The sequence below is a fragment of the Coenobita brevimanus genome, chromosome 50, assembly GCF_032717465.1.
Source record: "Coenobita brevimanus isolate Jiangsu-jjx chromosome 50, ASM3271746v2, whole genome shotgun sequence".
NCBI lineage: Eukaryota > Metazoa > Arthropoda > Malacostraca > Decapoda > Coenobitidae > Coenobita > Coenobita brevimanus.
In genome coordinates, this window is record NC_137003.1 from 21,827,639 (window position 1) to 21,844,182 (window position 16,544).

Below are 16,544 nucleotides of genomic sequence, written 5' to 3' on the forward strand. Positions count from 1 at the left end.
ACCTGGCTAGTAAAGATATTAAGGGCCAGAGTGATTCCCCAATCGATGACAATGTGGAGGACAATGTTTACATAGCATTAGAAGAAGAAACAGCCAGAAATAATGATCAGATAATGTGGCAAAAAAAGGTCAGGTATGGTGATTAGTTAGTGAGTGAAACAATGCTTATAATGCGTTTATTACTGTTTGAAAACCAATATACTCTCATACTACATATACATTCGTACCAAATAAATAAATAAATAACATTTATGAGTGGATAAAATAGTTACCCTCCCATAGAACTCGTTTTCTTTGGTGTCAAAATGTTAGAAAACCCAGTCAGGTAAGGAGGAACTCCTACCTGGATTGGGTATTTTAAACCTCAGGTGAGCGATTTCACCATGAATTTTCGGTTTCTTACCAAAAGTGAAGGTTTTAGCCAAAATTTTTTTTTTCGAAAATACCTCGGGACTGGGGGATGTCGGAGGTGTGGAAAACCTCGGGACGTGACGGGTTAATCCACCTATGGTTAATTTTATATCCTCAAGCACCTGGAAAATCTCTCTCTCTCTCTCTCATTCACCTCATCATTTGCACCCCTTGTATTTCATTTTGCATTCCGCACTATGTCTTTTGTCCGGTCCTTCGTTGTCACTTGTTGGTCTGTCTTGATCAGAGGTTTAAGGTTTGTATTTTTAATTCTGTTTCGGGGAGGGGCACTAACCCTTCACCAACGCACTTGCTGACATGTAGGGAACACGTGTTGTTTGGTTATAAGGTTAACCCCCTACGTATCAAAGGATTGCCTGGTTTACAGGAATTCATTTGGCCTGTCACTCATTGAAGTAGTATTCTATTTCGGGTAACTCTATACTGAGTGAGTGGATGATGGGCGTCCCCCCCACCCCCCAACCACACTAAAGCAATTGTTTTATTAAATTTGCCAATAATATAAATGGGATGGAAAGGTGTAAAATGTCACTTCATTAGTTCGGAATAGGATATGTAAAATGGCTTTCGAAACTGAGTCAAAAGGGAATAATTATTGCTAAATTACCAGAAACCTTTATGCAGATGGGAAGGGCTAGGTTTTGTTTCATTTACATGGAATTCTTTGCATGTAAAAGTATTACTGACCAGATGTATGTAGGTGGAACTCAGTAATGCTTCACCTTCCATTCGGTTCCTGTAACGCCCGTCTCAGCAGTTACTTCAACAAACAAGGGATGAGGCTATGGCACACCTAATGTCTGACTTGGCTCGTATCTCTGACTGGATTAAAAATAATCTGGTTGTTTTTAATGCATCTAAGACAGTTCTTACACCTATCAACCCGACGAAATCTTCCACAGGTATACCCACTAATGTTTAATAACATTCAGCTTAATCCTGCATCATCCTTGAACATGCTTGGGGTTTCATTTACTCGGGACTTATCTTGGAAAGATCGTATTACATCTCTTGTAAAATCTGCTTCCAAGAGATTAGGTTTGCTAAGCCGACTCCGTTCTTTCTTTACCCTTGCACAATTGTTGACTCTATACAGGGGTTTTATCTGCCCCTGTGTGGAGTACAACTCTCATATGTGGGGAGGCTCCCCACATACAGTTCTTCTCAATAGGGTGGAGTCAAAGGCTTTTCGTGTCATTAACTCTCCTCCTCTTACTGACTCCCTTGAACCTCTGTCTCTTTGTCGCACTATTGCATCTTTATCTCTTTTCTATTGCTACTTTAATGGTCATTGCTCCTTTGAACTTTCTGCATGCATTCCTCCACGTCTATGACGGGCGCATAGCACCCGTCTAGCAGCAAACTCTCATCCATTTTCTGTCCAACTCTCTAATGCAAGAGTTAACCGTTACTCCCAGTCCTTCATTTATGCAACAGGTCAACTCTGGAACTGTCTCCCTCTGTCTGTATTTCATGCTGCCTATGATCTACAGTCTTTGAAACGCAGTGTGTCCAGGCATCTCGAAATGATCGGATCTTGAATTTGGCTCTCGCTTGTAGTTTGTTTTTCTCTTGGAGGGAACTGTTATTGCAGGCTCATGGCCTTTGGTTCCTTCTTCCTCGCATTAAAAAAATATATATTATTCAGTGGATGGCCTAACACAGAGATAACTTATCACTCCTTTTCCCTTTACTCTATGCAGGAGACAAAAGGAATTTTCTCAGTTAAATGCCAGTCAAGCATATGTCATATGTGGTAATGGCTATCCTTTATGATAGTAATTACCTTGTTACAGCCAGGCACTTTCCTTCACTTTACCTTTTGTGGTGAGTCGACTTTATTTAATGTGTGTGAGGGATCTCCTCCAAAAGGAAATGAAGCTGAAGAACTTGCTGATTAATATTCCGGTTGGTAACATGGAGGGATGGGGAAATTAATCATCACAGTTAAAGGGATGATAATGGAAAGTATTTTTAGTATATTTCAGACTGACTACTGGACCAGTCCAATACATGGCCTCTTATGGTCTCCTAATAAAAGTGCATTGAAAGTGAAAGGTCTACTGGTGCCCATTGAAGAAAATTATTTGATAATCACGACAGTGGGGTAAAAACACGTGTTCTTGTTTTTATTTCAGACTGGCTGCTGGACCAACTCTATCCGTGGCTTCTGAAGGCTTCCCCTTACACAGTGCTGTGAAGCTGAAGGATCCAACCGTGCCTGGTGGGGAGCGAGAATCGTTTGAGGGATACATGGTTACTGTCCTCGATTATATTGCTCAGGGACTTAATTTCTCGTATGTCGAAAATGAGTGAACTGTTTCCTTCACACACACACACACACACACACACACACACACACACACACACAGTTGAGGCGTCAGTTGAGGCATCGGAGAGACAACATGCATATCACCTCGCTCTGTGCTGGCCACCCTTGGCCACAACTGGCCATACCTAAATGGTATCTTTATATGAGTCAAGCTCTGTACTAAGTTAAACTAATTGGTATTCTAATATAGTAGAGCAAGCTTAAGCAAAAGTGTTGCCCAAATAACAAAATACAGCCAAATAGTGCAGGACTACACTGAACAGGCTTCAAGCTGTTTAGTCTGCCACAGCTAGGCGAGTAAGATGCATAGCCTACTTGTAGGTAGAATTATTTTCTCAGTTATACCACAAGATGGACGCCATATTTAGTAAAGTGAATATGGAAGGAATCAAAAAGGGATAATGGTAGAAAACAGGATGATGATTTCTACCAGGAACTGGTTGAAATGGAAACATATAACAAACTAGCAGTGAGGCATTTCAGAGTGAAAAGGATGAAATTAAGAAGCAATTGCGCATGCAGAAGGAGGAAAATGAAAAATTGGTAAAGGAATTAAACAAAAAAGACGCAACCATAGATGAGCTGTCAGTTAAGGTGGGTTCACTTAGTAGGAAGACTAGTGAAAAGGCAAGTACAGCTGTCAACCATTAGAGTATTATGAAAGAGTTCAGAAATGATACAGAGACAATTAGGTAAGCAAGCAGTCTGATAGACCAAAGCAGTGATACTGAGGAGAAGATAATCCAGGTGAATGAAGTGATGCAAAGTTATGATGATGATGTGGAAACTACGTATGCTGAAATGGTGAAAGTAAAGAAAGACATAGAAACAAGAGTCAAAGAAAAAAGCAATAGGAAGGAAGTCAAAAAAATAATAAAAAAACAACCCCAATTTGGTCAAAGATTAAGCAGATGACAACAAATCTACAGTAATCACTGGTATAGATGAGGGAGACTTAATAAAAAAAAAATCGAAAGACAAAAAGATGGCAAATGTAATGAGCATATTGAACGAAGTATCAGAGGAAATCTGTAATAAAGACAAGAACACAAAAGGCTATGGAAATATGAGAGAAAAAGTCAAGGCCCCTGAAAGTAACCTTCCAGAGTGTGAACACTGTGGAGGAAATACTACAAAATGCAAACTCATAGAAAAAGAGGCATTTAAAAAAGTATGGATAAAAAGATGCCAAACTCAAGAGGAATTGGAAATACTAAAAGAGAAGAGGGAGGAGGGAAAAAAAAAAAGAATGAGGGAAGATCAGAGGAAAAGAAGAGTACATTTTTTACGAAGTAATTGGATTGCAGGTACGAAAGTGGTACATAACCAACAGTGAATTAAAAGGAGGAAGGTAGTAGACTCAAGTTATGGCAAGATTGTAAACAAGATGATTAAGTTGATGTACTCAAATGTAGATGGAATTGTGTGTAAATTATTAGAGGTAAAAGACTATACCAAAGAAAAGGAACTACATATTATTTGCCTTAAACAAATTAACCCCAAAGATATCAAATGAGACCCTAAACTTAGAGGAATACAATAGATGGAGAAGCGAGAGAAAATTAAGAAAAGGAGGAGCCATTATAATCTTAACAAAGAAAAATCTGCAAGTCAAAGAAATAAACACAGATATACCCTTACAAATAGAACTGATTGCATTGGAGATTAACATATCTGAGGGGAAATTATTTATGGCAAATTTATACATGCCACCCAAAACAAATACTTGGGAAAGAGGCAAATATGAAGATCTGGCAGAAAGTACAATAGTTTATGAACATTACTATAGAATGGAAGAGAAATATGAACGATTTATATTAACTGGAGATTTCAAGACAAATATAAATTGGAAAACTCTAGATGAAAAAAGCCATAAAAGCTGCTGGGATCAAAAGCTCCTTGATCTTGTGCAGGAGTTTTTCCTAATACAAAACTAAAGGAAAACACCAGAAAAAGAGGACTTGATAATCCATCAGTACTGGATCTTATTTTCACTGGGCAAAAAAGTGAAATTGACAGAATAATGTATCACCCTCCATCCGGCAAAAGCGACCATGCAGTATTAAACTGTAACTTCAGGATCGCAAAAGACGTTACCAGTAATGAGAGTTACAAAAAGAGTTTAAACTACAAAAACGGCAATTATCATGACCTGAAAAAGTACATCTTAGAAACAGATTGGGAAATAGAGCTTAGAGGACAAGATTTATATATTATATTTATATGGAAGTGTGCATGGAAAAGTTTGGAAAGAATGAGTGACTGCTTTTGATTGGTGATATGAATGGTAAAGTATGGAATGTGAAGGTGGATGGAGTAGTTGGTGAGGGGGATGTACCTGCTGAGATAGATGATAATGGCGGTGCTTTAGTGGACATTTGTGCCAGGAGTGGGTTGGTGATAGCCAATACCCTCCTCAGGCACAAGATGATCCACAGGTATACATGGCGAGTGTTGAGGAGGATGGATGGTGAACTGAATGAAAGGAAGGCAATGATTGATTATGTGTGTGTGGATGAAAGGATGCGAAGATGTGTAAAGGATGCAAGAGCATACAGAGGTTGAGCGAGTGGACTTTCTGACCACCACTTGGTGGTGGTCAGAATCAAGGTCCAAGTAAAATGGAGAAATAGAAGAAGGGAAGGACGGGAGGAAGGAGTAGATGTAAGGAGAGTGGAAAGGTTACAAGACGATGAGAAAAAGGCAGAATATAAGAGAGAAGTGGAGGAACGATTGGGTAAATATGAATTGGAGCAGATGGGGGATGTGGAAGGTATGTGCAAGATATTCACAGAGGAAATATGTGCAGCATGTGAGGTGGTGTATGGGGTGAAGAGAAGACGAAAGGGGGTGCAAGGAACAGCATGGTGGAATGAAGAGGTGAGACAGGCTGTGGCACAAAAGAAGAAAGCATGTAATGAGTGGATGAGAAATAGGGATGTGGAAGAAGTTGACAGACGGAAGAGAGAGTTATATGTAGAAAGGAAGAGAGAGGCGAAAAGTTTAGTAAGAGTTAGTAAGAAGAGAGTGGATGAGGAATTTGGAAGGAATTTGAGTGTAAAGTGGAGGGAATGTAAGAAAATATTCTGGAAAGAGGTACAGAGAGACAGGGTGGCAATGAAGTTAGTTGGGGAGTGAAAGATGAAAATGGTAGATTACTAGTTAAGAAGGAAGTAAAAAGTGAGCAGATGGAGAGAACACTTTAATGGCTTGTTGAACATAGAGAATGAAAGTAATGCGAGTAAAAGTGGCTGGGGAATGGCTGGAAGAAGGAGGGAGGTGAGACGACAGGAAGGGATCAGTAGGATAGAAGTTGTGGAAGCTTTGAAGAAAGTCAAAATGGGGAAAGTTCCAAGTATTGATGGAGTGTGTGGTGAAATGTTGAAGCATGGGGGAGCGATAGTAGTAGAATGGATGTGGAAGATGTGCAGATTGGCCTGGGAAGAAGGTAAAGTCCCGGATTATTGGAAGTCAGATATAATTATTCCCTTGTACAAAGGGAAAGGGGAAAAAGAAGTGTGTGGTAATCATAGGGGCATTTGCCTTCTTAGTGTAATAGGAAAAGTATACGGTAGGACACTTATTGACAAAGTTAGGGAAATAACAGAGAAATTAGTTGGAGAAGAACAGGGAGGCTTTAGGAAGGGAAGAGGTTTGTGTAGATCAGATATTCATGCTTATATCTTTAGTGGAAAAGTTTCTAGAGAAGGGAAAGAAGCTGCATGCGGCTTTCATGGATTTGGAGAAAGCATATGACAGGGTGGATAGACAAGGATTGTGGAAAGTATTAAGAATATATGGAGAAGATGGGAAGTTGTTGAATGCTGTGAAGAGTATGTACGAGAATGCTAAGTGCTGCAGTGCGTGTGGACAGTAAACTGAGTGAGTTTTTCTATTTGAAGGTTGGGTTGAAACAGGGATGTGTCATGTCTCCATGGTTGTTCAATCTGTATATGGATGGCGTTATAAAAGAGAGACAAGGTAGGGCAGTGGATATTGCAGTGGCCCTAGTGAAAGAGGGCAGTGTTTGGAAACTCCCTGTACTGTTGTTTGCAGATGATACAGTGTTGTTAACTGAAGACGAAGGGGAGCTGCAAGTTTTGGTGGATGAGTTTGGAAGAGTGTGTAAGAAACGGAATTTAAAGGTGAACGTATATGATCATCGAGAGAGGTCAGTGAATGTACAGTGAGGTTGGATGATGAGGAAATGGAAAATGTGAGTACGTTTAAGTACTTGGGTTGAGTGATGAGTAAGGATGGAAGTTTGGAGGGTGATGTGCTTGAAGAGGTACAACAAGGAAGAAAGGTTGCTGGTTCCTTGAAGGCAGTGATAAGAAACAGGGAAGTGAGCATGGATGTGAAAATGTTATTACATGACAGTATTGTGATACTAACTCTGACGCATGGAAGTGAAGCTTGGACGTTGTTGGAGAGACACAAGTCAAGAGTGACAACACTGGAAATGAGTTACTTGAGAGGAGCCTGTGGAGTCACATGGAGAGACAGGCTGACAAAGGAGGATGTGAAGGAGCATTGTGGTGTGGACATGGATGTGATAGGAAGCATTAGGCGAAACACACTAACGTGGTTTGGCCATGTGGAGAGGATGGAGAGTGAGAGACTGACGAGGAGAGTGTATGTAAATGAGGTGGAGGAGGAGAGAAGGAGGGGAAGGCCAAGGATGAGATGGAGGATTGGAGTGGAGAGGTATATGAGAGAGGAGGGTGTGAATTGAGAGCAGGGCAGTGAAATGGCAGGGGACAGGGTGACGTGGAGGCGATTTGTTTGTGGCCACCCCGTATTAGGGATTAAGGCGTCTGGCAATAGATTGATAGATAGATAGATGTAAAAAATTCTGTGATCGTCATGATATAAGAGTCAAAACTTACATCCTCCAGCACAAACAAGCAGAAATGAAAATAAATACAGCATGTAAAAAAAAATCTAAAGAAAAAAGATACTTGCTGTGGAAAAGATACAGACGACACAATAGTGAGAAGGCATATAACAACTATAAACACTCAAGAAATGATTATGGAAAGATAAAGAGGGAGGCTCAGAGCCATTTTGAGGAAGACATTATAAATAATAGTAATCACCTTAAGCTATTTTACAGCACATCCGAAGCAAAACCAAAGTTAAAGATAAAATGCAGTCCATTACGGATGAGAGGATCGTCTATACACAAGAGAAAGGCATTTGTGAAGCAATAAATAAAAACTTCCAATCAGTTTTTACAATAGGAAATAATTTTGAAAGTGATGATAGGGAACATGCATGCCCATACATAATACTAAATATACTAATATCAGAAAAAGAAGTGTAGGAAGAGTTAAGTAAATTAGACAAAGGAAAAGCAAATGGTCCTGATGAAATTTCTGGTTGTGTGCTACATGAATGTGCAGAAGAGTCAAGCAGACCATTGTATTTAATATTCAAAGAATCCTTAGGTCAAGGTAAACTGCCTGATATTTGGAAGCAAGCAAACATTGTTCCCTTGTTTAAGAAAGGGAATAGACAGAATTCACTCAACTGCCGACCATTATCACTGACCAGTGTTGTAACTAAGATACTAGGAAAGCTGATAAGAAAAGTTTGGGTAAACCATCTAGAAGAACACAATATGATAACAGAAAGGCAGTTCGGTTTTAGAAAGGGAAAATCATGTGTTATTGATTTAAGCTACTATGTTAGAGTTACAGAAACGTTACAGAAAAGAGAAGGATGGGTGGACAGTATCTATTTAGATTTCAAGAAAGCATTTGACAGAGTACGCTATTGTATTTTGTTTTTCTCTTGGAGGGAACTGTTACAGCGGGCTCATGGCCTTTGGTTCCTTCTTCCTCGCATAAAAAAAAAAAAATCAAAGACTTTTATGGAAACTGTAACATCAAGGAGGTATCCAAGCCAATCTGTACTACTAGTGGAGTTCCACAGGGCTCAGAGCTGGCACCAGTTATGTTTTTAGTATATATAAATGACATAGACAGTAATATTGGAAATGGAAGCTATCTAAATATGTTTGGGGATGATGCAAAAATACAAAGGAAAATTACCAACACAGATTCTTGCAAAGAGCAGCAAGAAGAATTAAACAAGCTTCATGAATGGAGCGATAAATGGCAAATGGAATTTAATGTGGACAAGTGTCATGTAATTAAGTTTGGTAAAAGTGAGAAAACATCAGATTGGGATTATAAATCAGGAAGATCAACCCTACACATATCAGAAAGGGAGAAGGACCTATGAGTGATTGTTAATAACAGACTATCTCCAACTGACCACATCAGTGAGAAGGTACGTAACATGTATACCTTGCTTGCTAATATGATAATAGCATTCACATACAGTATATAAATGAAGACATGCTGAGAAAGACAATAATATCATTCATCAGACCAACCCTGGAATATGTATCAGTAGTCTGGAATCCTCATCTCAAAAGACACACAGATAAGATTGAAAAGTACAAAGGGCAGTTACAAGATGGGTACCAAGCTTAAGGGATCTAAGCTACGAAGAAAGACTAGAAAAATTGAATCTATCAACACTACAGGAGAGAAGAAAAAGAGGAGGCATGATTATGCTATATAAATGCATCTCAGGGAAAGAGAAAATAGACATAAATGAATATACTCGTATAACCTATGGGGAAGCATCAGCATGAGCACACTGCAAAAAACTACATAAAAAGAGAGGCGATAAAGCCGTAAGGATAATCAGATTCTCAAATGGGGCAATTGATCAGTGGAATGCATTACCGAATGAAATAGGGTGTGCCAAAACTATTTATAAATTTGAGGATATGTATGATAAAAATAGTTTAATACACGGGGCAGTACGAGCTTGACTCATTCATGGAAAGATACAATTAGGTAAGAACAATTGCGTAAGAACACACACACACACACACACACACACACACACACACACACACACACACACACACACACACACACACACACACACACACACACACACACACACACACACACACACACACCGCTCGCTGGTGCAGTGGTAACGCTCTCGCTTGCCAACTGGTGGACGGGAGTTCGCGCCTCGCTCAAGTTGCGAAAAGTTTCACTGACGAAGTGGGTGGTTACTGTCCCCCTTGAGCAAGGGGACGGGTGTGTGCGTGTGTGAAGGTCACAGCCTTGCCCTTAGATCGGACTATATGAGCTCTCAGCTCCCTTCCGGGAGGGTAAAAGCTGACGATCACGACCATCAAAGTGATCCTGACTGACCCGGTTAATTACACACACACACACACACACAAAGCATTTCTCATTAAAAGTCATGTAGGTATCCAAACTTTCTTTATACAACAGATATTCTAAACTGCAGTAAATGGAAAATGTAATCCACAGGTACATTCTCTTTAGTCTGACATGGCCCAGATTTCTTGTCCTTTTGCAGCTTATTTCACATATGCCACTGAAGGAAAAAGAAATAGGATGGTCCTGCATTCCTTCCATAGCACTTGTTCGTGACCTGCATCATATTTTAGTGCTAAACTGTTTCAACAACTCAGCATTGAAGATGGAGATATGGAAATCTTAGGCCAGGCTAGATTTAAATCACTATGGAACAGAACTCAATTTAGAACTTCTCTGTAACTAATTTCTAACTTCATAAAAACACTATGATGAAAAGCGAAGCCTTACTGTACAGAAATTGAGTCGTTTTGTACGTGCCATTGTGGCTTCCAAGCAATTGTTTCTCAGTGATTTAGTTTCCTTAGTGCATCTTAACATTCCTTTACACTATTTCTATCATTATATTATTGGCATAGTTTTCATCAATAACATATGTACCATACTGTACAAGATGAAATTGAGGTTTAATATGCAAAGTTAATTATCAAGGAAGAGTCTCCACGATATCTCCGATGCGACAGTACCATTTTTACTCTAACTTGACCTAAACTTGTCACCTCCCTAAAGTCAATGCTGAGTTGTAACAATTGATAAATTCTAGAATATGATACTAGTATTCATGAAGTGCTATAGAAAAGATGGAAACTCGGCCACTGACCTTGGTGAAATAAGCTTCAAAAGGACGGACATCTGTACTGTGTTAAGGTGAAAAGAATATAGCAATGAAACCTTTAATTTTATGAGTGACAGTCTTGGAATTAAGAGGATTTCTTATAGCAGTATAACCAATAACCCAATTACTCATATGCTGCAGAAGACTGCGAGTTAAACTGTAACACAAATGACATAATGGAGTTATACTTGCGTCAGACAGCCGTGAAACGAAACGTTTTCGTATTGCAGTCCTGCGACTAAACGTTCTCGTATTTGAGTGGATCATTCATTTGATAACTGACAACTAATTTTGACCAGATACACATTTGTTCGACCTCCTGACGGAACTTGGGGTACCAGATTGAAAGACGGCCTTTGGACTGGCATGGTGGGGCAGGTGTACCGCAAGGTGAGTCACCAGCTTCCTTAGAATTCATCTACTGTACAAGAAAAATTTATTATCCAGATTCGATACTGATGGAGAAATGGACTTACATGACGATGGCGTACGAGAACAAGAGCCAAAGACAATTAGATAATTTATTTAAAAAAAAAAAAAACGTCAAATTATCTAAAAATGTCTTTGCGACCGTATAACATGAGTAAAAGTAAAACAAAGATATGACATTCACACACACACACACACACACACATATATATATATACAAGTAATCCCTCATTATACGATGCCTCTTTATACAATATTTCGCTTATACAATGTCAAAATTTTAGTACCCTACATTCACTATACGATGGGAACTATTTGCTACAATGATGGCTCATCCGCGGCTCAGTGAACAGCGAATGTGTGAACGCAACACAAATGTCCCCACATGGTCGGTGCTGGACAACACACACTTGTCCACCGGTCCAGCCTCATCAGTTAGCCCTGCCCAGCCAGCCAGTTCTGACAGTGATGAGTGAGGGCTGTGAGACCTCGGAGTCGGGACAATTCTCCATCAAGTCAATTCGCCGTCAGGACGATTCCCCGTCATTTATATACATATCAGTTTATTTAGCAAGTACACTAGTTTTTTTTTTATTATGTGAGTTATAAAAGTGATGGTGGTTTATTGTTTTTATTGTAAATGTAAAATATGGCATCAAATAATGGGTATTAGCTGAAAAAATAAAAAAAATATTGAAACGTGAATCAGCTGATATACGATCGTTCCTTCATCATGACATAAAGCTACATACGAGACATTGGCATTTATATAAATGCCTAATGACCTTAAATGAACGATTGACATACTTTGGAATTATACGAATAATCTTCATATTACTTCTTTATAAACTTTTCGGGACAATTCGCCATCAAGTCAATTCGCCATCACAACAATAACAAGACAATTCGCCATCGGGACTTTTCGCCGTCAGGATGATTCCCCGTCGTTTATTTTCATATCAGTTTATTTAGCATGTAGCCTATACTAGTTTTTGAATACTGTACTTGTACGTCTTCCAAGTCATTTTAAAATATACCCAGGATGTTGTAGTACCAATGGAAATTAATGAAGATACCTATGGGTGATGCTAGAATATAATTCAAAGTCAACAACAGCGAGGTAGAAACAAGTTAAATACAGTATTGTCTAAAAGTACAACTTACAAATGATATCCAAAGCCTACACTATTGAATGAACATAGACTCTGATAAATCCCCCTGAAAATTAGTTATTAAAGTATCAGTTAATCAATAATAAGTAAATTTATAGAATGACGGGGAATTGTCCTGACAGGGAATCGTCCATATTATGAGGTGAACTGTCGACTTCACGGCGAATTATCTAGGAACCACATCAACAACCCTACTTACTTCAGTGAAGGTAAGAACTACTGTATACTGTATTTTTCGTGATTTTTTCCTCTTTATTCACTATTAATGTGTTACTTTAAATGTTTAAACATAAGGATATTTCATGTATGTGACTCTTAAGGCGTGTGTATATAAGAGTTTAGGCAGGTCTGGGAAAGTATCCCCATTGACTCAATGTTATAATTGGCTTGCTATACAATGGATCGCTTTACCTTGGGGTTTTCAGGAACAGAACCCCATCGTATAATGAGGGATTACTGAATATATATATATATATATATATATATATATATAATAGTGATGTATCGGATATCCGTCTCCGCCTCCGCCTTCTCGGAGCCTCTGCAGTGAAATTAATGTCCGCATTACTATCCACGTCCGCGTCTTCAGACAACAAAAGCTCCGCATCATTATGTGCCACCGCATTTTCAGATAATAAAAGCTCCGCATAATTATCCGCCTCTGCGTCAAAGAACCGCAGAGGTTGTTGATCTCCACTCATCCAATATTTCTCCTTTCTCTTATTGTCATAATTCTTTTTCTCTCTCCTTTTCATCCTCTCTGTTCCTCTCACCTACCAGTCTCTCTTCCTCTTTCTGTTTTCTTCTCTATTAGCGCTCTTCCTCCCTTCATCTCTCATTGTTCCTCTTCTCTCTCTCTCTCTCTCTCTCTCTCTCTCTTTCCAAATGAGCATATATCAAACTATAATTTACTGGTGACTCTCAGTGTACAGTCGGCAGCAGTTCCACAGTGTACAGACTGGCATCAAATTTTGGACAAGGTGGCAGTGATCTATTTATCTATGATGTATGATGAGTTGGGTCCCTGTCCCTCATCCTAGTAACACACTTAACTGTACACTTAAGCACTTAAGTGTGGCTGAAACTCGTCAATTTATACTGCATAAATATACTATAATATGTGTAAAAAAAAATCCGCGTCTGCGTCTGCAACCACGGACAAAGGGGTAAAAATAATCTGCAGTTGTGTCCGCGTCTGCATTAATTAATATATTAACCTCCGCAGTTTTATCCACAATCACATTTTACCAGAAAAAGATATCCGGATCCGCCTCCGCCTCTGCGGAACTCTAAAATTTGGTATCCGATACACTACTTATATATATATATATATATATATATATATATATATACATATACAGTATATGTATCTGCCTCTCTCCTCTCTCTCTCTCTCTCTCTCTCTCTCTCCATATATCTATCTATCTATTTATATATATGTGTGTATATATTTATCTATCTATCTATTTATCTATCTATACTACATATACTCGTGGGCCCTTTGGACCCCTCGCACTTGCTCCTGCTCGCAGAGGGCTCTCGCACTGCTATAGTATATTTTAATTGTACAGTTGGCCGCACTCCTGAGTTCCCTGAACTTCACCCATAATCAGCAATGTGGCACCGCTGTATTTGTTTGCATCTTTGGACACGTACCGTAGCAGTATGAAGAGCTGGGACCTCGCAATAGTGACCTGGCACAGACAGTGAGTAGCGGAATTTTCCTTTCATCGTCTGTGCATTATCGAACATATGTATCATTTGAATAGCGATAAGCATTAGGATATAACTGGACCCTGTATCAGGTGTCTAGTTTGGTGAGGAGAAGGTGTGGCTAGAGGTGGAGGGGAGGGAGAGGAGGGGGGAGGGTCGTACTTTCTCATTCTGGGTAGCTTCGCAAAGGGTTTCAGGAAGAAGGTTCACCAGCAACTATCATATGAATCTGGTTCTATCAGAACCCAACAAATAAGCCACCACAAATGTAAGAGTCACACATCACTATAATGGAATCAACTAAAAATGAAGAATAACCACGTAAACATATCCTGCTGCTTTATTGCAAAATTCAGGTGGCGCACAGAAGATGCCGAGCAAGACGAATATACTGCCACAGCATAAGAGGAAGCAGCATTTTGGCACCATGCTATCACCTATGAAGGTATTCTGTTAGGTATGCATGCAGTGCAACTACTATGTAGGCATACTGACGTGCTTATAAAATTACACGTTTTTATTTATGAAAGTGTCTACATTCCACATAATAACATCAGGAATAGTTGGTTTCCAGTACTGTCATTTTCATTGTTATTGACTAAAATAGTGTAACTTTGGTGACGAGTCAAGGCAAATGGCCTCATAAATCAGCCTCCACCTCCCCCGCACCAACCACACGCCACATCACATGATAAGTCTAACTTAACAAACTGAGGTCTGCTGTGTTTTACGTATCACTATGTCGCGTTCATAGCTGTATTGAGAGCCAAGTAATACATATCTCATTTAGCCCTCTATACAGAGGTGAAAACATGCCATGTGTGTGTGCCCCTAACCATGTGAATGTCTGTTGTCTCGCTCGTTTCCTATAAAGTATTGGGTTCCAGCCTACGACTCAGCATATGACTCAGCAAGAAACAGGAGAGCCCGACCCTCCCCCCTCCTCTCCCTCCACTCTACCTCTAGCCGCACCTTCTCCTCACCAAACTAGACACCTGATACAGGGTCCAGTTATATCCTAATGCTTATCGCTATTCAAGTGATACATATGTTCGATAATGCACAGACGATGAAAGGAAAATTCCGTTACTCACTGTCTGTGCCAGGTCACTATTGCGAGGTCCCAGCTTTTCATACTGCTACGGTAAGTGTCCAAAGATCCAAACAAATACAGCGGTGCCACATTGCTGAATATGGGTGAAGTTCAGGGAACTCGGGAGTGAGGCCAACTGTACCTTTAGGCAAAAAATTCTGCGGAGATCCTAGGCCATGCGCCGAAAGCGGCGTTTTTTGGTCAAAATATAATTGCTCATTAAGTATAGTAAAAGTTTTTCAATATTGATGGGACCAAGTTTTTTTCACTTTAGCGATTTTTTTGCGATTTTTGTGCCAATTTTGGTGGGATTTGAATGTGTAGTTTTGGTTGCCCAAAATACACACACACACACACACACACACACACACACACACACACACACACACACACACACAAACTCACACACACACACGGCTAGTGTTATAGTATATATATATATATGTATATATATATATATATATATATATATATATATATATATATATATATATATGTATATATATATATATATATATATACACAGATTTCCGTGAGATGAATTGGAGCAGATGGGGGACGTGGAAGGTGTGTGCAGGATATTTACAGAAGAAATATGTGCAGCATGTGATGTGGTGTGTGATGTGATGTGGTGTGTGGAAGGAAGAGAAGACGGAGGGGGGTGCAAGGAACAGCGTGGTGGACTGAAGAGGTGAAACAGGCTGTAGCACAAAAGAAGAAAGCATACAATGAATGGATGAGAAATAGGGGCGTGGAAGAAGCTGAGAGGTGGAAGAGAGAGTTATATGTAGAAAGAAAGAGAGAGGTGAAAAGATTAGTAAGAGAGAGTAAGAAGAGAGTGGATGAGGAATTTGGAAGGAATTTGAGTGTAAAGTGGAGGGACTGTAAGAAAATGTTCTGGAAAGAGGTGAAGAGAGTAACACAGGGTGGAAGTGAGGTTAGCAGGGGAGTGAAAGATAAAAATGGTAGATTACTAGTGGAGAAGGGAGAAAAAGTGAGCAGATGGAGAGAACACTTTAAGGAATTGTTGAACATACAGGATGGAAGTAATGCGAGTATAAGTGGCTGGGGAATGGCTGGGAGAAGGAAGGAGGTGAGAAGACAGGAAGAAATCAGTAGGATAGAAGTTGTGAAAGCAATGAAGAAAGTTAAATTGGGGAAAGCCCCAGGAATTGATGGAGTGTGTGGTGAAATGCTGAAGCATGGGTGAGAGATTGTAGTAGAATGGATGTGGAAGATGTGTAGATTGGCCTGGGAGGAAGGTAAACTTCCGGATGATTAGAAGTCAGGTATAATTATTCCCTTGTACAAAGGTAATGGG

The 16,544-nt window shown here is 39.6% G+C and overlaps 1 protein-coding gene across 1 annotated transcript in view; it reads left to right on the plus strand.

Annotated features, from left to right (window-relative positions):
- Positions 1-16,544, plus strand: part of LOC145399709 (glutamate receptor ionotropic, delta-2-like) — a 119,569-nt gene that overhangs the window by 21,932 nt on the left and 81,093 nt on the right. Inside the window, exons 5-6 of the mRNA XM_080272255.1 lie at positions 2,571-2,729; positions 11,116-11,206. Of these exons, the coding sequence (XP_080128381.1) occupies positions 2,571-2,729; positions 11,116-11,206 (250 nt within the window). The remainder of the gene's footprint in view (positions 1-2,570; positions 2,730-11,115; positions 11,207-16,544) is intronic.